We start from the raw sequence: 21,422 nt of genomic DNA, 5'->3' as shown, positions 1-21,422 counted from the left end.
CTTTAGTGGAGTTGTAGAGTTTACTTAATTTTTGCAAATATTTAAAAACAATAATTATTAAGAGTGTAATTTAGGTGAAATTGCAGTGGTAAGTTTCCAATTTATAATTATTACTATATTGAACGTCTCTAAAAATAATATGTTAAAAGCTTAAAGGAGTAAAATCAATATGTCACTTCAGCGCTAAGAAGAGGGAAATTGTTATGTGTATTAGGTTGGGAATACTGAATGTGGAATTTTAGACTTTCCGCGGATTAGTTTTGTGTGGAAACCAAGCAAATACGCACGATCTCGCACAAATGATATTTGAAATGTTTTTGCGTTTACTTTGTTGCCAAAAAATCTAGCCTCTATGCATGAGTAAGACAAAAACGAGTGACATTGAGGAACATAGTCTTCCTTCCTATGTGGTGAATCATCTTGATTTTCCGATATTTCTAAGAAGAAATGCTACCCACCCCATTATACCTCTATATAAAATATAGGGTCCAAATAAATATCGTAGACTTCACTTCCTTTCTGTGCCGGTTATTCTTGATCCTCTGAGTTTCTAAAGGGAACTACAACTTAGGTAACCCATTATACTTTGTGCGAGATCGTGCGTATTTGCTTGTTTTCCGCACAGAACCAATATGCGGTAAGTGTGAAATACCACATTCAGTATTCCCAACCTAACACACATAACAATTTCCCTCTTCTTACCGCTTAAGCGCGACATTCATTTTACTGCTTTAGGCTTTTAACATATTATTTTTAGAGACGTTTAACATAGCAATAATTATAAATTTGAAACTTACCACTACAATTTCACCTAAATTGCAATGTTAATTATTGTTTTTAAATATTTGCAAAAATTAAGTAAAGTCTACTACTCCACGAAACTTATTGCATTCCTGATACAAGTAACATTAAGGAAGCCGTGAAAAATCAACAAGATTCCAGATGCCGATGTTATTACTGCAATATGTTATATAAATAATATTGTTAAAATATTAAAATGAAAAATAAATCATTACATAACCTTACCGTTTGTTTAAGTTCGCATTGATAGACTGGAGGAAAAAAAATACAGACGTATATCACGGCCTGCTGGAGTATAGTAAACACAGAAAACATTTTATAGGAACAATGTTGAAGATAGATATATTTGTTTTCCAATGTTGCCGTCATTGAACAGAAACCAACATGGAGATTTCATTGCAACTAATTAGAAATTCCTCTTTCAGGTATGTAATAAACGATCTTCGCATAAAATAATGTACGATACACGAGCGGTATGTTTGTTTTCATGTTCTCGGAAATTGAAAAAGCTCAACTACGTTTCGCTTTTTCAATCTTTTCCTCGAACATGAAAACGTCAACATACCGCTCTTGTAACGTATATTACTATTACATAAAATGTACAGAGTCTAAATAGAGATTATGAATTGTCTGTTACGTATGTTTACAGAACCGTTACTCGGTAACGTCGCGTCTTGAGGTCTGGACATGCTGCTAATCACAAGACGGGGATAAGAAATGCCCACACATCAGTTGAATTCTCAAGCCCCTCCCTTGAAAGAACGGATCCGATCCCGCGGTCCTCGAGGTCGGAGCCAGTCTGTAATTGCCCCCCTCCTCCGTTTCGCAGATCTTGATGTTTTCTCTCCGTCTCTGTCTCCCTCCGATATGAGGTTCCTCCGGGGTGTTGTGTGACGTATCTGGAGCGGGAGGGGCGTGGGGCTAGATGCTGGCCACGGCCCCCCAGTAGTAGTATCAGACTCGGCACCGGCGGGCGTGACTCTCGGTAGCTGCGCCCCCTCGGGCCCTAACATCATCATCATCTCTCAGTGCCTCTCCGGGTCTCCCGCTTGATGGACGCAGCGTGACCTGCCCACGTGTGAAGTGTTCTAGTGCGTTGCGTGTTGCTAGGGAACGGAATTACCGGAGTGTGTTCAAAGTGTCGCTACAGTAATTTGGACAGTGCTACTCTTTAAGGAGATCGAAATTGACAGTGTGTTGCTAGCTTAAAGATATATAAATAATAAAAGAAATTTAAATTGTAAACGTATTGATAGGTTACAGTCATTTAAATTCCAAAAGTGTTGCTCCGATATGAAATTTAAATTGCGAATGTTTTGCTAGGTTACGTTATTAAAGTTATAAGTGTGTTGCTAGAATAGAGAGATCTAAAATACAAACGTGTTGCTAGGTTACGGTTATTAAATTATAAGCGAATGTGTTGCTAGGTTACAGTTTTTTTTAATTATAAGAATGTTGCTGCGTTATGAAATTTAAATTGCGAATGTGTTGCTAGGTTACGGTTTTTTAAATTATAAGAATGTTTGCTGCTTTATGAAATCTAAATTGCGAATGTGTTGCTAGGTTACGGTTATTGAATTATAACCGAATGTGTTGCTAGGTTACTGTTTTTTAAATTATAAGAATGTTGCTACGTTATGAAATTTAAGTTGCGAATGTGTTGCTAGGTTACGCTTTTTTTTTTTAATTATAAGAAATAAGAATGTTGCTACGTTATGAAATTTAAATTGCGAATGTGTTGCTAGGTTACGGTTTTTTTTTAAATTACAAGACTGTTGCTACGTTATAAAATTTAAATTGCGAATGTGTTGCTAGGTTACGGTTTTATTTAAATTACAAGACTGTTGGTACGTTATGAAATTTAAATTGCGAATGTGTTGTTAGGTTACGGTTATTAAATTATAAGCGAATGTGTTGCTAGGTTACGGTTTTTTTTTTAATTATAAGAATGTTGCTACGTTATGAAATTTAAGTTGCGAATGTGTTGCTAGGTTACGGTTTTTTTTTTAATTATAAGAATGTTGCTACGTTATGAAATTTAAATTCCGAATGTGTTGCTAGGTTACGGTTTTTTAAATTATAAGAATGTTTGCTGCTTTATGAAATTTAAATTGCGAATGTGTTGCTAGGTTACGGTTTTTTAAATTATAAGAATGTTTGCTACTTTATGAAATCTAAATTGCGAATGTGTTGCTAGGTTACGGTTATTGAATTGTAAGCGAATGTGTTGCTAGGTTACTGTTTTTTAAATTATAAGAATGTTGCTACGTTATGAAATTTAAGTTGCGAATGTGTTGCTAGGTTACGCTTTTTTTTTAATAATAAGAAATAAGAATGTTGCTACGTTATGAAATTTAAATTGCGAATGTGTTGCTAGGTTACGGTTTTTTAAATTATAAGAATGTTTGCTGCTTTATGAAATCTAAATTGCGAATGTGTTGCTAGGTTACGGTTATTGAATTATAAGCGAATGTGCTGCTAGGTTACTGTTTTTTAAATTATAAGAATGTTGCTACGTTATGAAATTTAAGTTGCAAATGTGTTGCTAGGTTACGCTTTTTTTTTAATTATAAGACATAAGAATGTTGCTACGTTATGAAATTTAAATTGCGAATGTGTTGCTAGGTTACGGTTTTTTTTTTTTTAAATTACAAGACTGTTGCTACGTTATAGAATTTAAATTGCGAATGTGTTGCTAGGTTACGGTTTTATTTAAATTACAAGACTGTTGGTACGTTATGAAATTTAAATTGCGAATGTGTTGTTAGGTTACGGTTATTAAATTATAAGCGAATGTGTTGCTAGGTTACGGTTTTTTTTTTTTAATTATAAGAATGTTGCTACGTTATGAAATTTAAGTTGCGAATGTGTTGCTAAGTTACGCTGTTTTTTTTAATTATAAGAAATAAGAATGTTGCTACGTTATGAAATTTAAATTCCGAATGTGTTGCTAGGTTACGGTTTTTTAAATTATAAGAATGTTTGCTGCTTTATGAAATTTAAATTGCGAATGTGTTGCTAGGTTACGGTTTTTTAAATTATAAGAATGTTTGCTGCTTTATGAAATCTAAATTGCGAATGTGTTGCTAGGTTACGGTTATTGAATTGTAAGCGAATGTGTTGCTAGGTTACTGTTTTTTAAATTATAAGAATGTTGCTACGTTATGAAATTTAAGTTGCGAATGTGTTGCTAGGTTACACTTTTTTTTTAATTATAAGAAATAAGAATGTTGCTACGTTATGAAATTTAAATTGCGAATGTGTTGCTAGGTTACGGTTTTTTAAATTATAAGAATGTTTGCTGCTTTATGAAATCTAAATTGCGAATGTGTTGCTAGGTTACGGTTATTGAATTATAAGCGAATGTGCTGCTAGGTTACTGTTTTTTAAATTATAAGAATGTTGCTACGTTATGAAATTTAAGTTGCAAATGTGTTGCTAGGTTACGCTTTTTTTTTAATTATAAGACATAAGAATGTTGCTACGTTATGAAATTTAAATTGCGAATGTGTTGCTAGGTTACGGTTTTTTTTTTTTTAAATTACAAGACTGTTGCTACGTTATAGAATTTAAATTGCGAATGTGTTGCTAGGTTACGGTTTTATTTAAATTACAAGACTGTTGGTACGTTATGAAATTTAAATTGCGAATGTGTTGTTAGGTTACGGTTATTAAATTATAAGCGAATGTGTTGCTAGGTTACGGTTTTTTTTTTTTAATTATAAGAATGTTGCTACGTTATGAAATTTAAGTTGCGAATGTGTTGCTAAGTTACGCTGTTTTTTTTAATTATAAGAAATAAGAATGTTGCTACGTTATGAAATTTAAATTCCGAATGTGTTGCTAGGTTACGGTTTTTTAAATTATAAGAATGTTTGCTGCTTTATGAAATTTAAATTGCGAATGTGTTGCTAGGTTACGGTTTTTTAAATTATAAGAATGTTTGCTGCTTTATGAAATCTAAATTGCGAATGTGTTGCTAGGTTACGGTTATTGAATTGTAAGCGAATGTGTTGCTAGGTTACTGTTTTTTAAATTATAAGAATGTTGCTACGTTATGAAATTTAAGTTGCGAATGTGTTGCTAGGTTACACTTTTTTTTTAATTATAAGAAATAAGAATGTTGCTACGTTATGAAATTTAAATTGCGAATGTGTTGCTAGGTTACGGTTTTTTAAATTATAAGAATGTTTGCTGCTTTATGAAATCTAAATTGCGAATGTGTTGCTAGGTTACGGTTATTGAATTATAAGCGAATGTGCTGCTAGGTTACTGTTTTTTAAATTATAAGAATGTTGCTACGTTATGAAATTTAAGTTGCAAATGTGTTGCTAGGTTACGCTTTTTTTTTAATTATAAGACATAAGAATGTTGCTACGTTATGAAATTTAAATTGCGAATGTGTTGCTAGGTTACGGTTTTTTTTTTTTAAATTACAAGACTGTTGCTACGTTATAGAATTTAAATTGCGAATGTGTTGCTAGGTTACGGTTTTATTTAAATTACAAGACTGTTGGTACGTTATGAAATTTAAATTGCGAATGTGTTGTTAGGTTACGGTTATTAAATTATAAGCGAATGTGTTGCTAGGTTACGGTTTTTTTTTTAATTATAAGAATGTTGCTACGTTATGAAATTTAAGTTGCGAATGTGTTGCTAGGTTACGCTTTTTTTTTTAATTATAAGAAATAAGGATGTTGCTACGTTATGAAATTTAAATTGCGAATGTGTTGCTAGGTTACGGTTTTTTTTAAAATTACAAGACTGTTGCTACGTTATAAAATTTAAATTGCGAATGTGTTGCTAGGTTACGGTTTTATTTAAATTACAAGACTGTTGGTACGTTATGAAATTTAAATTGCGAATGTGTTGCTAGGTTACGGTTATTAAATTATAAGCGAATGTGTTGCTAGGCTACGGTTTTTTTTTAAATTATAAGAATGTTGCTAGGTTATGAAATTTAAATTGCGAATGTGTTGCTAGGTTACGGTTTTTTAAATTATAACCACGTTGCTACGCTATGAAATTTAAATTGCGAATGTGTTGCTAGGTCACGGTTTTTTTTTTTAAATTATAAGAATGTTGCTACGTTATGAAATTTAAATTGCGAATGTGTTGCTAGTTTTTTTTTTAATTATAAGAATGTTGCTGCATTATGAAATGTAAATTCCGAATGTGTTGCTAGGTTACGGTTTTTTAAATTATAAGAATGTTGCTGCGTTATGAAATTTAAATTGCGAATGTGTTGCTAGCTTACGGTTTTTTTTAATTATAAGAATGTTGCTACGTAATGAAATTTAAATTGCGAATGTGTTGCTAGGTTACGGTTTTTTTAAATTGTAAGAATGTTGCTACGTTATGAAATTTAAATTGCTAATGTGTTGCTAGGTTACGGTTATTAAATTATAAGCGAATATGTTGCTAGGTTACGGTTTTTTTTTAATTATAAGAATGTTGCTACGTTATGAAATTTAAATTGCGAATGTGTTGCTAGTTTACTGTTTTTTTTTTTAATTATAAGGATGTGGCTACGTTATAAAATTTAAATTGCGAATGTGTTGCTAGGCTACGGTTATTTAAATTGCGAATGTGTTGCTAGGTTACGGTTATTTAAATTGCGAGTTTTTATGTTATGGTTATTTAAATTGCGAATGTATTGCTAGATTACGATTATTTAAATTGCGAATGTGTTGCTACGGTTACTATTTTTTTAATTATAAGAATGTTGCTACGTTATAAAATTTAAATTTCGAATGTGTTGCTAGGTTACGGTTATTTAAATTGCGAATGTGTTGCTAGGTTACGGTTATTTAAATTGCGAGTTTCTAGATTATGGTTATTTAAATTGCGAATGTATTGCTAGATTACGATTATTTAAATTGCGAATGTGTTGCTAGGTTACGGTTATTTTAAATTGCGAATGTGTTGCTAGACTACGGTTATTTAAATTTCGAATGTGTTGCTAGGTTATGATTATTTAAATTATAAGAGTGTTTCTAGATTAGGGAGATTTAAAGTACAAACGTGTTGCTAGTATGGTAAATTGAAAATGTGTTGCTAGATTTAAAGAAAATTAAATTGCGACAGTGTTACAGCAATTTAAATTGCCAGTGTATTCCTAGGTTATAGTTATTTAAATCAAATTGCAGAAATATTGCTACGTTACAGAACATGAAATTGAAAATTAGTTCCTAGGTTATGGTTATTTAAATTATAAGAGTGTTGCTAGCTTAGAGAGATTTAAATTGCAAACGCGCCATTACTAAATTAAAAATTTGTTGCTAGATTTAAAGAGATCATATTGCAAAATTGTTACTACATTACAAAGACAAAAATTAGATATGTGTTGCAAATTTACAGAGACTTAAATTAAAAGAGGGACAATATTACGAGTTGTACATTGTAAAAGTGTTCCTATATTGTAGAGATTAATATCGCAAAATTGTTTCTAGGTTTTAAACATTCAAATTACAAAAGGATTACCAAGTTAGGAAGATTTGAGTTACAAAGTAGTGTTAGATTACGAACATTTTAAATGAAAAAAGTGTAAATAAAGTGTAAATCTTGAAATATTTATTAAATGCCGCTAAATCGCAAAAATTTAATAGGTTGTGTAAGTCCGTTATATTGCGTAATTTTCAATTAAATTATATCTGGACGGCTAATTTATTGAGTTGCTTGCGTTAGGTAGGTTAGAATGTTATATACCTAAATTGTACGATTAATGAACATTAGGCAAATCTTTTAAATTTCTAAATATCAGTGAAATACACATGTTTCGTTTGGAATTTAAGAAATTTGTCAGGTTTACGAATATTTAAATGGACAAATGAACGATATTGTGCATTTTCACGATTGTTAATTTCTATAAACATACCTATCGTTCAGCAAGATTAATGCTAGATAGATTACGTGAATTTGGGATATTATACATCAGGATTCTGTCTCTTTTTTTTCTTTATTTCTTTTACAGAATCACAAATTCCTATATTGCCCGAGAATGCAGATACCGGTATCTATTTAAAAATAAATGCACGAGAGCAAATATTTCCAAAATTAAAATTAGGATATACGTTTGTTATGCACTTCATGTTCACAATAACAAGTTAAACAATTTTAACGCGAAAACTATTTAGACTTAATATAATATTAATATTTCTGTAGATAAATTGTTGTTTATGAATATGAATAATGAAAAACGATAAAGAGATGGTTACGTTGACCCCGGCGAAAGTATTTTAAATTAATAGATATTCTACTTACATTTCTCGGAGATTCTCGATAAACTAAAAATCTCAGTTGTTGTTAAGGTGGTAGCTCTTTTCATTTAATAAAACAGTTTTTCGATTCTTGTTACTGTACTTTCTGAACGTGATAATTTTCATAATAGTGATACTGAGTACTCTAAAAGTTTCTAAAGGGAAACATTTCCAAATAGCAGAAGTAGCCACAATAAAACAAGAGTTAAAATATATTGACATTTTAATTGTGATGTCTGGGAATTTTTCGCATGTTAATGGCTATTATATTTACACCACTCTTTTTACATGGTTTTTAAACAAGGATAAAGCTTCCTTGATGGAAATACCTCCATATTACTTTAATCTGAAAAAGTCAATTCCAAACGACTACTTAAGTTTTAATAGTATACAATTGAGGTGTTTAATTTTCTTTGGTGTGCGGTAATTTAAAATACAATTTACTCAGTCGTAGTGTATACAGTTTATCAACATTGTAACTCAACGCAATCAGTTACTTAAAACATAGAACTATTACGTTATTTTAGATTGAATCAAAATAGAGGGGTTATTATGTTTAATAACTTAGCAATTTCGGATTGATAATGAGTTTTTAAGAAGCATAGGCTATATATATCGAAGACGACATAAATCGTTCTTGTAGGCCAATTCATTACATTTTCAATTTTATTTTTCAGAATTATAAACGTTCAAAAATTCGTAACGCATGCCATTCCAGTTGTTATAGCAACGGCCGAAAATTAACGCAAATTTATGTCGTTAAAGACGTAAAGAAGAATCAACTGTTGTGGGGGAAAGAAAAACAAAAGACTGCAACACTAGTTATATCGTAGAAATTCCAGTGGAAGATCAAGATATTATTCGTTGACATTTTGAGGCAGTTTCTAACGTGTTTAATAGCTGTATTTTTTTTTTCTCGAATTCTCTGCTGCGTGTACGTCATATCTGAAAGTGGATGGAAAACAAGAAGAAGAGGGAGACTGCAAGAATGCGTGCTAATCCTGTGAAACTTGGTTACAATGTGCTGTGCTAGGTAAAAACAAAAGCAAGTCTCGGCGACGGTATAATACTGGATTATAACAGTGTAATCTGTGTATCTCTCTCGCGGCGTGGTTAGAGAGAGAGAGAGAGAGAGAGGATTACTGGCGCGATTTGACGTCTGAAATGACATTGTCCGATGTCTTAGCACAGACGCAATCTGGGAGGAAGTTGGCAACGATTGTTCCCAGCTGTGACAATAGGCGTTAGCCACACTGGCGCTTTGCTACGGTCCCGTGCTCAACATGTCTACAATGATGGAGGTAAGAAAGACTCTTCCGTCAGACGCACCCCCGAGGGCCCATGGAAGACGGTAGCTTGGGAAGCGTTTTGCCCGTCGTGGATTTGTTTGTTTATGTAGACTCGGTCAAAACAATGCTAACACAAACAAGGACGGCACAAAGTTGTTGCAAGGGACGATAACCAACTTTTTGTACCATATCGAACATTTACTGTGTTGTCATTAAAAACTTCCACTCTTGATATTGTGTTAGAATAATGCATGCTTTTTAATACGTATCATTGCTTGCTATTTACACAGAGTTTCTCAGAATTTGTTAGTGTGTGTGTGTGTGTGTGTGTGTGTGTGTGTGTGTGAGAGAGAGAGAGAGAGAGAGAGAGATAGAAATGACAAACATATTTGACAGTTATTTACAAACAAGAAGATAACATTTAAATACCCATCAACTCTGTTCTGTTTCGATTTGCTGAAATGAGAATTTAATTTTTTTGTCTTGCCGTTCATTCATTCATTCATTCATTCATTCATTCATTCATTATATTCCATAGATCTTACATGAGCAATGAAGCTTTAAGATGTGGAACAAGTCAAAATTTTACAATATTACAATTACAATTTTTACAAATTTTTACAATTTAGTAATTCTCTACAGTTTTTACAGTTTTACAATTTAGTAATTTTCTACAATTTTTTACTATTTTCTGCAATTTTGTGGGCTCTACCTCCATGCCCCCCAAGTGCCTTCATGGCATGTTACCTTTACCTCTTACCTTGCCGTTTTCGCAGGAAAGTATTGCATTCAAAACTTTTGGTTTTCGGAACTACTAAATGTCTTATATATATTTCTAAATTATAGATATCAGCTCAAAGAATTTGAGTGACCACAAGGGTCCTGAATACAATAAACATATACAATATAATGTGATGTGATACATTAAACAAAAAAAGAAGTTAATTGTTGAAGGCAAATATAAGTGGATTAATTGAAATAGAGATGATGATGTAATATTTGAAGAGAATCCTTGATAATATTCATAAGACTAGACATTACATAATCAAAAGGAATGTGAAGTTCAAGGAATGCTCAACAGTATAATTCAACATCATTTGGTTTCTAGCAGACCAGTACAAAGTCCCCATAGAGGATTTAAAATTTACAACTTTTTTTTTTTTTTGCAAATATTTAAATGTTCCCAATTCTGAATAGAATTTTCATCATTACAAAATAATAATAATAGTAATAATAATAATAATAATAATAATAATAATAATAATAATAATAATAATAATAATAATAATAATGTAAATGCAAAAAGAATGTATTGTCTGGGTGTCTAGAGTCTGGACATTTGTATGAGTGTGTGTGGCGGGTTAATGTTAAATAGGCAATCTTAAAAAATGTGAGATATAATATATCAGGACTGTCGCTGGGCAGCAACCTGATCACACGTTTCAGCGTCACATTGTTGACAAATAACTTCATCAGTTAGCACAACCATGAATCACTAATAGATGCTATAGAGTTAACAACGAAAAAAAAAGTAACAATTAAAATTAAATATGTTTGGAGAAATCGGCCCTTAATGTCACAACAAATGAACTCATTTTAATATATATTTTATTAAAAATGCCTGAGTAGACTTTCTTTTTCGTCAAGCGATATGCATCGCTGCCCACCAGGCAGGATCTGGCAGCTGCGTAACACCGCATGAAAATACATAGTAAAATTTATAGGAAATACGAAAAGAAGGAAAAACTCTCCCCTCCCCTCAACCAAGTGGAATAATCTTGTAGACCAGTGATGTCAAAGCAAGCGCATTTTTTTTTACCTTGACGTCGTGCGCGGGCAGCAAGCGCTAAGTATGGAAAGAGAAAGGGTTGTGTATATGTATAAGCAACCTGTTGGATTAAGAAAACAGTGGTGCACAAACTTCAAACGGAACGTGAAATTTTATGTCGTTATTTTTATATACCTTCTTTCTGTTTGATATTATCTATATTGTCTGTAAAACAAAAGTACTAACACTGATTTCTTAATATTGCACTTGTGTTTTAAATCTTAATAACATGATAAAGAGTTAAGAAGGAATATTCACTTAATTTCAATAGTAGTATAATATTATACTGTATTAAGTGGATGAAACACATCATTCATAAAGAAAGTGATATTTCAAAGAGATTGAGTATGACATGATAAGTTGGAATTTATATTGATGGTATCTTTAGCCTTACAAAAGTAATCAATAAACCAATCAAAACAATATTACAGTACAAAGCAAAGTTACCTAGGTACTGTATCTGTTTTAAATGTAACTAATATTACATAACAAAACTCTTATCGCATTATGCTTTTAAGGTGATATTTGTGAACAACTTCTTATCTTCAGAATATTAAATTATTATATAAAGCTATAGAGCTGACATTTTTACAACACATGGGCACGTATATTTTGCTTATGATGTAACAGTAGTTGCTTTATTAATTCATTTCCTTACAAACAATTTCCATGCGAATATTTTCAAAATTTTCAATACACTCTCTTCAGTAATGTATATACGGTATGTTATATTTACGAAAACATTCTGTAACGCTACTAAATAAATAGGCCTATACCTGAAAATTTCACTTTTCTATACGAAAAGTTGAGAAAATATTTCTTTTGAATAAAATCATCAAACTTGTGAAAAATGAGCATTAAAATTAAAACTTACATTCTTATGATGCACTTGTACTTCTCAGGCAAATCTAAAAATTTAATAAGTTGTCTTCCCTTTATCTATTGAATCAGTGCTGGCCATCCCTGTATATAGCTAGATCAAGCGGCATATACTACCTCTTTCTTCTGTCTCTTTCCTTTCAGCTGTAAAGCGCTGATGCTCTCCTGGGCTCTAAAGCGCGCGCTTGCTCCTGTGGGCATCAATTGACATGCCTGTTGTAGACTTTGAGACGAATATTATCTGCAGTTTTAAGGACACATTAAATGACCTGACTTTGAAAACAGTATCCTTGAACTTAGCTTGTTCTTTGTAGAATTATCAAAATGTCTTTAATATTTTCATGAATAATCTTAAGCAATCGTGCAAGGAGTTTGATAACTCTCCAAGAAAGACTTCAAAATTCGATAACATATTGTTTGATTTGTTATGAAAGGAGCAGCTCTTTGGAAGATATTATATTCTCTGACCACTTTTTGTCATTCATAATCCATCAGAACTCCTTTATTACCATCAAAATTATCCAGACATTTCTGTCATACTCCGATGTTTAGACTGGCGTTGAGCGAAGAACTAGCTACCTAAACTTTATTTTGGAATCCGTGCGCTTCTGACATATAACAGAGTAATACCAGGATTGTCTTGACATTTAAGACATTGTGATACGAAGGCATTGGGAACCGGTCGCTTTTGTCACAGAGCTGTTGCTGTTGTTGGCCACGTCCGCAATTACAGTGAAGTGCTAATTACAGTACCCAAAGCTACAAAAAGAAAGTCCCCTTCCTCGATAATTTACATATAATTGCAATAAATTACGGACCATAATATACGTGAGACGGGCTGTCGAAGGCCCTTAGCATGGCGGGCTGTCTCTAATTACACCGCTTGCCAGCAGGAGAGCTGCCGCGTCCAGAAGGCAGACCGTCGAGCAGAATCTGCCTCTGAAATTCCACCAATGTAACTGGTTCAATAATAATAATGATAATAGTAGTAGTAATAATAATAATAGTACTAATAATAGTAATAATAATAATAATAATAGTAGTAGTAATAATAGTAATAATAATAGTAGTAATAGTAGTAATAGTAATACAGGGACATCATTTTATTTTTACTTCAATTTTTATTGTACCTGAGTTTTTGAATGTACTTCACTCCCACCCCTTCTACTAATGAAGTTCCAACTGTCCTCTACACACAGATCCAAGACCGCTTATAGTAAACAGCACTGAGTTAGTGAGTATAGTACTTTCCAGAAATATCTTCGCGTTTTCCAATGACGAAAGAGCTTTCAATATTGAATCATATTTTCGCACAGGTACTGTCCGTTTGCCTACGTCGCATCCCGATTTCCCCCACCTGCTTCTGCTCGCCCCTCTGTAATAGCTGGGCTGTCTTAGCTCTTTTCTGAAAACATTAATTTCTCTTAGGAATTGGAAGTTTACGTAATATTATACAGCTGTTTAATTTAACTTAAATAAAAGGGCCTCGTTAAGTAATTAACTGTCACGTGATTTCCTCCCTTTCTACAATCCTGCGGCATAACCACTTGGGCGGACAGTAGATAGCATGTCTGAGTAATTTTATATTTTCGGGTTGGGCAGAAGTGAAGATTGAATTTACAGTACGTAGAGTAGGTACAGAATTATTTCAACATGAGTTACTAGTACGAAGGAAGAAACTGGCAATTGGAATTAGATGCAATAGTATATAGTGCGATAATATGCACAAAAGAACTGAAGCCTGTATCGAAATGAACGGCCACCATTTTCAAAATTGTGTTTAAATATTCATATTATGATTATTTTTCAATTTAACTTCTTTCTCTATATTGTACGCTAATGTGCTGTAGACAGTATAATATACACAGCATAATGAATACGTTCGCATGGATAACTCACTTCGTGAGTAAAAACACTTATTCTTAATACAGTAGTGTACTTTGATTAAAGAAAAACCTAATGAAAATTATCAAACTCAAAATCGCGATATTTCCTAGTTTACGTAAATGGATGAACTACTTTTCTTCCTTCCTATACCTAGTAGAGTGATTTGTGTTTTACGCCAGTATCATCGAACTCCAGTCTTGGAGGAGGGAGCAAGCGGTGTTTCCGGTTCTCTAAACGTATAGACAGGTTAATATTAAAAATGTTAGTAAAAATAAAATGATGTCCCTGTAGTACTAATAATAATAGTAATACTAATAATAGTAATAGTAATAATAATTATAATAGTAATAGTAATAATAATGATTATAGTAATAATTATAATAATAATAGTAATAGTATTAGTAATAATAATAATAATAGTAATAGTAATAATAATAGTAATAATAATAATAGTAATAGTAATAATAATAGCAGAAATAGTAGTAATAATAATAATAGTAGTAATAGTAATAATAATAATAATAATAATAATAATAAAAGGTAAAGGTATCCCCGTAACATGCCATGAAGGCACTTGGGGGCATGGAGGTAGAGCCCCATGCTTTCCATGACCTCGGCACTAGAAGGAGGTGGTGTGGTCGGCACCACGCTCTGACCGCCTTTTACCCCCGGGAAAGACCCGGTACTCAATTTTATAGGAGGCTGAGTGAACCTCGGGGCCGTTCTGAAAGTTTGGCAACGAGAAAAAATCCTGTCACCACCTGGGATCGAACCCCGGACCTTCCAGCCCGTAGCCAGCTGCTCTACCGTAATAATAATAGTAGTAATAGTAATAATAGTAGTAATAATAATAATAGTAGTAATAGTAATAATAATAGTACTAATAATAATAGTAGTAATAGTAATAATAATAATAATAATAATAATAATAATAATAATAATGATAGTAGTAGTAGTAGTAGTAATAATAATAATAGTAGTAATAGTAATAATAATTATAGTAATAGTAATAATAATAATAGTAATAGTAATAATAATAATAATAATAATACATAATTAATTCATAACAATTTTTCCCACATTTAATGATGCTCTATCATTTGCACACTACACTTAGCCTAGCGTTGTTCAGAATTGACACGACATTTATTAAAGCTAAATGCAGTGATGTAGAAATTGTAGAGGAAGTTAAATTCTGGAGTATTGCATATCATTAACCTAGATGACTAAAAAAATGCGTGTGTTGTCTTGTGATGACAGCTGGTTCTCGATATCGAACCTCAAACCGTAGGATAAAAGCTACGTCCATCTTCTATCCATTTTTTGTTAAATTTATTTATACACACTTTAACATCTGTGGTCATGTCGCGTGTTTAGAATCTTTGGGTTTCTATGTATTTCGGAGTGCGCCGTTCGTTTACTAATAGTTGGGCTCCTCTTTCCACTGTCATGTGATTGCGTTCATGTAACTGATTTTAGATTTTGATTAATGTTTACGATATTGATGACTGAGGCAGTGATGAACCATGGTATGCAAATTTCCAATATTGCATTTGCCTTTGTGATTGAGGAAATCCATGAAAAACTTCAGCCAAGGGTTTTGAACCAGGGACCTCCTAAATGCGAGTCTCAAACGTTATCGTCTGTGCCAACTATCGGTTTCTATGTATTAAAACTAGAATTGTTGTTTAGACAATTATCCGAAGACAGGTCTGAACGTCACAAATGATACTAACAATGCTTCACTTATGAGGTAACTAAGCCAGGAGATAATGAGATAGGGTGGTCAGTTCCTTTTCCCTTACATTGTATACATCGCCGATTAGCTACATGTTACAATAATCACAAAGCAGAATTATTAGATTTATAAAAACATGTTTCCTTATTATTTAATTTCATTTGATACCACTTAAATTATTAGGGATTATAATCCTTGGAATCTACATTCTGTAGTTCACAATATATCCTAGATCTGCCCTGATGGGAAGTTTGAAAACTGTTTACCGTATTTCTAGGAAATCATGGTTGCTGTAATTGTAACATCACTAGTCTATGCTAAGCCGAGTAGGACATGAAACTGGGGCCCTAATTCAGGGGGAGGAGCATCAACAGATGGGGCGTGAAAACAAGGGATGTAGAAAGATACATGAAGGGTGAATTGAGGTGGGGATCCTGAAAGTTGCTTAATTATATTCACAGTCTGTAGCCGTCAAACATTGATACAAATATGCAGTAAAGAACTGTTCTTACAACGAGATACTGACGTGACCAATAGAAAATAATAAATTGTATCAACAAAGTTAGTAATAACGTTAAAAATAGATTCGAAATTGACAGAGGACATAATCTTAAGTTAGAAGGAGCATGAAAGGAGCTGATATTTGAAAACCATTAATACATTATCAGAGGATTGGAATATAAGTTTACCATCTCATAGTCATTGTCATCATCATTATCATAATCTTCATAGTAACAAATTCAATTCCTTTATAACATTCATCTTTATAATAATCTGCATTTCTTATTATCTGTCATTAAATCCCGTACATTATATTCTTCTTGATAATCTTCATTGTCCGCATGTTCTTGCTTATCAATATCTATATTATCATTTGCATCTTATCATCTATATCGTCTGCATCTTCATTTACATCGTCTGCATTTTCTTCGTTATCTACATCTCGATCATCTTCTGTGTAGTCTTATCTACGTCTTTTGTACCTTCATCATAGGCCTATACATCATATCTTCTTCTACTCCATCATTTACATCTTCTGCATCATCTTAATCATTTACATCTTCTGATCTTCTTAAACATTTACATCTTCTGTATGTTCTTAATTATTTACATCTTCTGCACCTTCTTAATCATTTACATCTTTTGCATCTTCTTAATTATTAACACCTTTTGCGCTTTCTTAATCATTTACAACTTTTGCATCTTCTTAATTATTAACACCTTCTGCGCCGTCTTAATCATTAACATCTTCTGCACCTTCTTAATCATTTACATCTTTTGCATCTTCTTAATTATTAACACCTTCTGCACCTTCTTAATCATTTACAACTTTTGCATCTCCTTAATTATTAACACCTTCTGCACCGTCTTAATCATTTACACCTTCTGCATCATCTTAATCATTAACATCTTCTGCATCATTAACATCTTCTGCACCTTCTTAATCATTTACATCTTTTGCATCTTCTTAATTATTAACACCTTCTGCGCCTTCTTAATCATTTACAACTTTTGCATCTTCTTAATTATTAACACCTTCTGCACCGTGTTAATCATTTACATGTTCTGCATCATCTTAATCATTAACATCTTCTGCATCATTATCATTTTCTGCACCTTCTTAATCATTTATATCTTTTGCATCTTCTTAATTATTAACACCTTCTGCACCTCCTTAATCATTTACAACTTTTGCATCTTCTTAATTATTAACACCTTCTGCACCGTCTTAATCATTTACATGTTCTGCATCATCTTAATCATTAACATCTTCTGCACCTTCTTAATCATTTACATCTTTTGCAGCTTCTTAATTATTAACACCTTCTGCACCTTCTTAATCATTTACAACTTTTGCATCTCCTTAATTATTAACACCTTCTGCACCGTCTTAATCATTTACATCTTCTGCATCATCTTAATCATTAACATCTTCTGCATCATTAACATCTTCTGCATCTTTTAATCATTTACATATCCTGCATCATCTGAATCATTACATCTTCTGCATCATTAAAATCTTCTGCACCGTCTTAATCATTTACATCTTTTGCGTCTTCATAATTATTAACACCTTCTGTAACTTCTTAATCATTTACATCTTCTGCATCATCTTAATCATTTACATCTTCTCCATCATTAACATTTTCTGCATCTTCTTAATTATTTACATCTTCATTTTACATCTTCTGCATATTTTTTATCATTAACATCATCTACCTTGTCCCTGACTCATTTCACCGGAATTATCACCTTCATATCATTCAGACGCTAAATAACCTAAGATGTTGATAAAGCGTCGTAAAACAACCTACTAAAAAAATTGTTCACGAAAGCCCATAAAAATTTGCTGCTCCTGTACTTTGATTTACGAATGGATCACATAGTAAATAATCTAACGTCTTCTTGAATTTAAAAAAAAATTGTTGCTTAATCAAGAATTAAACTGCTTGTTTTTATTACGAACTACATTAATATAAAACGTCTTGTCTATTTTCATTTATTTAAATTAAGTAGCTTGTAATTTATAATGGGTTTCATTGCTCACATAAAACGAGTTTGGAATTAACGGCGAACAAATTATGGATTCCAATTACGGCTAGTCTTAAACTACTCAAATAATCCCACACTCAATATTTGAATTATTTTTATTTACATTTAGACTAATTTACCGACATTACTCAATCATTTTGGCTGCTGACTGAGAAGTGAACGATTGAGAGTTCGAACTCTCGCGGGAGTCTGATGATAATTTTTCGAACTAAACTTGCAGAATGCCTCAGTGTTTTGTTTTGGATGGGAGTATTAAATGCGACGGTTAGGTGGAATTTCTTCATGTCCAAGACCAACCATTGTGGTAGGAGTATTTTCAGAATTTAATTTTTATATTCACGTGAAAGCTATGCAAATTTCATGGCATCCAATTAGTTCACAAAAACATAATCGTTAAATATTTTATACCTATTTCTTTTATATTACGCATGGTACATACATTTTGTCACGGATGTTACAGATCAGTTAATGTCCTTTATTTTTCCAGTTTCAAAATAACTGTGACATTTCTAAATGAAAATATTCGCTTGAACTGTAAGATGTAAAATGAAGAAGATGTAAATAATTAAAAAGATGCAGAAGATGTTAATGATGCAGAAGATGTAAATTATTAAGATGATGCAGAAGATGTAAATGATTAAGAAGGTACAGAAGGTGTTAATAATTAAGAAGATGCAAAAGATGTAAATGACTAAGACGGTGCAGAAGGTGTTAATAATTAAAAAGATGCAAAAGTTGTAAATGATTTATAAGGTTCAGAAAGTGTTAATAATTAAGAAGATGCAAAAGATGTAAATGATTAAGAAGGTGCAGAAGATGTTAATGATGCAGAAGATGGTAATGATTAAGATGATGCAGAAGATGTAAATGATTAAGACGGTGCAGGAGGTGTTAATAATTAAGAAGATGCAAAAGTTGTAAATGATTAAGACGGTGCAGAAGGTGTTAATAATTAAAAAGATGCAAAAGTTGTAAATGATTAAGAAGGTTCAGAAAGTGTTAATAATTAAGAAGATGCAAAAGGTGTAAATGATTAAGACGGTGCAGAAAGTATTAATAATTAAAAAGATGCAAAAGTTGTAAATGATTAAGAAGGTTCAGAAAGTGTTAATAATTAAGAAGATGCAAAAGATGTAAATGATTAAGAAGGTGCAGAAGATGTTAATGATGCAGAAGATGGTGATGATTAAGATGATGCAGAAGATGTAAATGATTAAGACGGTGCAGAAGGTGTTAATAATTGAGAAGATGCAAAAGGTGTAAATGATTAAGAAGGTGCAGAAGATATTAATGATGCAGAAGATGGTAATGATTAAGATGATGCACAAGATGTACATGATTAAGACGGGGCAGAAGGTGTTAATAATTAAGAAGATGCAAAAGTTGTAAATGATTAAGAAAAATAAATGGCAGAAAGAATTCAGTACAGAATTATCAAAAGCTCCAATTATAATTGGTATTACTATAAAGAAAATTATAATGAAAGCGTGAGCAGTGACAATCACATTATAAATTTCATCACCTCCAATTAACGAACCTTCCTTAATCCTGGAGCTGTGGAATTAACACTGCAGGTACTCAAAATCTTTCTTCAACAATAGCTCCTTGATAAACATACATTAGTAGCCGATCCCTCTATGAGTAAGTGCTGCAAACTTTAGGGAAACAAAACGGTACCTATTACCTAGCCAAGACCACTTAGATTCAATGCCCATAAAACTTGTGAAATATTTTCCTTTTGAAAATAAAACATTAGAATATTTAAATTTAGACCCTTATCTATGCTTTACACCACTGATGTCAAAGCAAGCGGATTTTTCTGACCTTGACATCGTGCGGGGGCATCAAGCGCTAAGTATGGAAAGAGGAAGAGTTGTGTATACTTATGAATAAGCAGCCTGTTGTATTAAGAAAACAATGGTGCATAAACTTCAAACGGAACGTGAAATTTTATGTCGTTATTTTTATATGGCTTCTTTCTGTTTGATATTATCTATATTGTCTCTAAAACAAAAGTACTAACACCAATTTCTTAATATTGCAGTTGTGTTTTAAATGTTAATGACATAATAAAGAGTTAAGAAGGAATATTCACATAAATTCCATAGTAGTACAACTATACTGTACTAAATGGATGAAACACATCATTCATAAAGAAAGTGATATCCCCAGAAAAGAGACTGAGTATGACACGATAAGTTGGAATTGATATTGATTGTACCTTTAGCCTTATACCTAAAAGTAATCAATAAACTAATCAAAACAATATTGCAGTACAAAGCAAAGTTACCTAGGTGCTGTATATGTTTCAAGTGTAACTAATATTCCATAACAAAACTCTTATCGCATTATGCTTTTAAGGTGATATTGGTGAGCAACTTCCTATCATCAGAATATTAAATTATTTTCTCGAAATCTGCTGAAGCTATAGAGCTGACATTTTTACAACACATGGGCACGTATCTTTTGCTTATGATGAAACAGTAGTTGCTTTGTTAATTCATTTCCTTACAAAGAATTTCCATGCGAATATTTTCAAAATTTTCAATACACTATCTTCAGTAATACGTATATACGGTTTATTCGATTTACGAAAACATTCTGTAAGGCTACTAAATAAATAGGCCTATATCTGAAAATTTCACTTTTCTATACGAAACGTTGAGGAAATATTTCTTTTGAATAAAAAAATCGAACTTGTGAAAAATGAGCATTACAATTAAAACTTAAATTCTTATAATGCACTTATACTTCTCAGACAAATTTAAAAATTAACATGGATACACTTTTAAGGGGGACACTCAACTTAAAAAATTGGAGAAAAAGTGTCATGGAAATAAAAAATTAAATTTCTAAACTAATTTACGTGACAGAACTAAATCAATACGCAGAATTCTTCCCCTATTCATTGAGAAGTCACAGTCAAATGCACAAAGCCAAAAAATAAAAAATTATAATTAAAAGTGATATTTCAATTAATGAGTGATTAAAAATTGAATTATTTTTTATTTTGAAAAGTATTGGATCTAATGAGCTGAGATTTTGTATGTTACTTTCCATGTGCATATTAAACTTTTTCTCCAAATTTGAAAAAGATTGGTCAAATAGGATAAATGTTCCAAAATATAGTTGAGTGTACCCTTAATAAGTTCTCTTCCTTTTATCTATTGAATCAGTGCTGGCCATCC

At 32.0% G+C, this 21,422-nt stretch overlaps 1 protein-coding gene across 13 annotated transcripts in view; it reads left to right on the top strand.

Moving 5' to 3' along the window:
* TfAP-2 (transcription factor AP-2) overlaps positions 1–21,422 on the top strand; it is a 978,986-nt gene that overhangs the window by 505,096 nt on the left and 452,468 nt on the right. The window contains exons 1-2 of one of the 13 annotated variants that reach the window (XM_069820020.1): positions 1,711–1,993; positions 8,738–9,361. The exons of the other annotated variants lie outside the window; for them this stretch is intronic. Coding sequence (XP_069676121.1) covers positions 9,344–9,361 — 18 coding nt within the window. The 5' untranslated portion in view covers positions 1,711–1,993; positions 8,738–9,343. Of the gene's footprint in view, positions 1–1,710; positions 1,994–8,737; positions 9,362–21,422 lie in introns of those variants that run through there. 13 annotated transcript variants of the gene reach the window in all.

Source organism: Periplaneta americana, chromosome 3, assembly GCF_040183065.1.
Source record: "Periplaneta americana isolate PAMFEO1 chromosome 3, P.americana_PAMFEO1_priV1, whole genome shotgun sequence".
Classification (NCBI taxonomy): domain Eukaryota; kingdom Metazoa; phylum Arthropoda; class Insecta; order Blattodea; family Blattidae; genus Periplaneta; species Periplaneta americana.
This window is presented reverse-complemented; position numbering and strand designations above follow the sequence as displayed.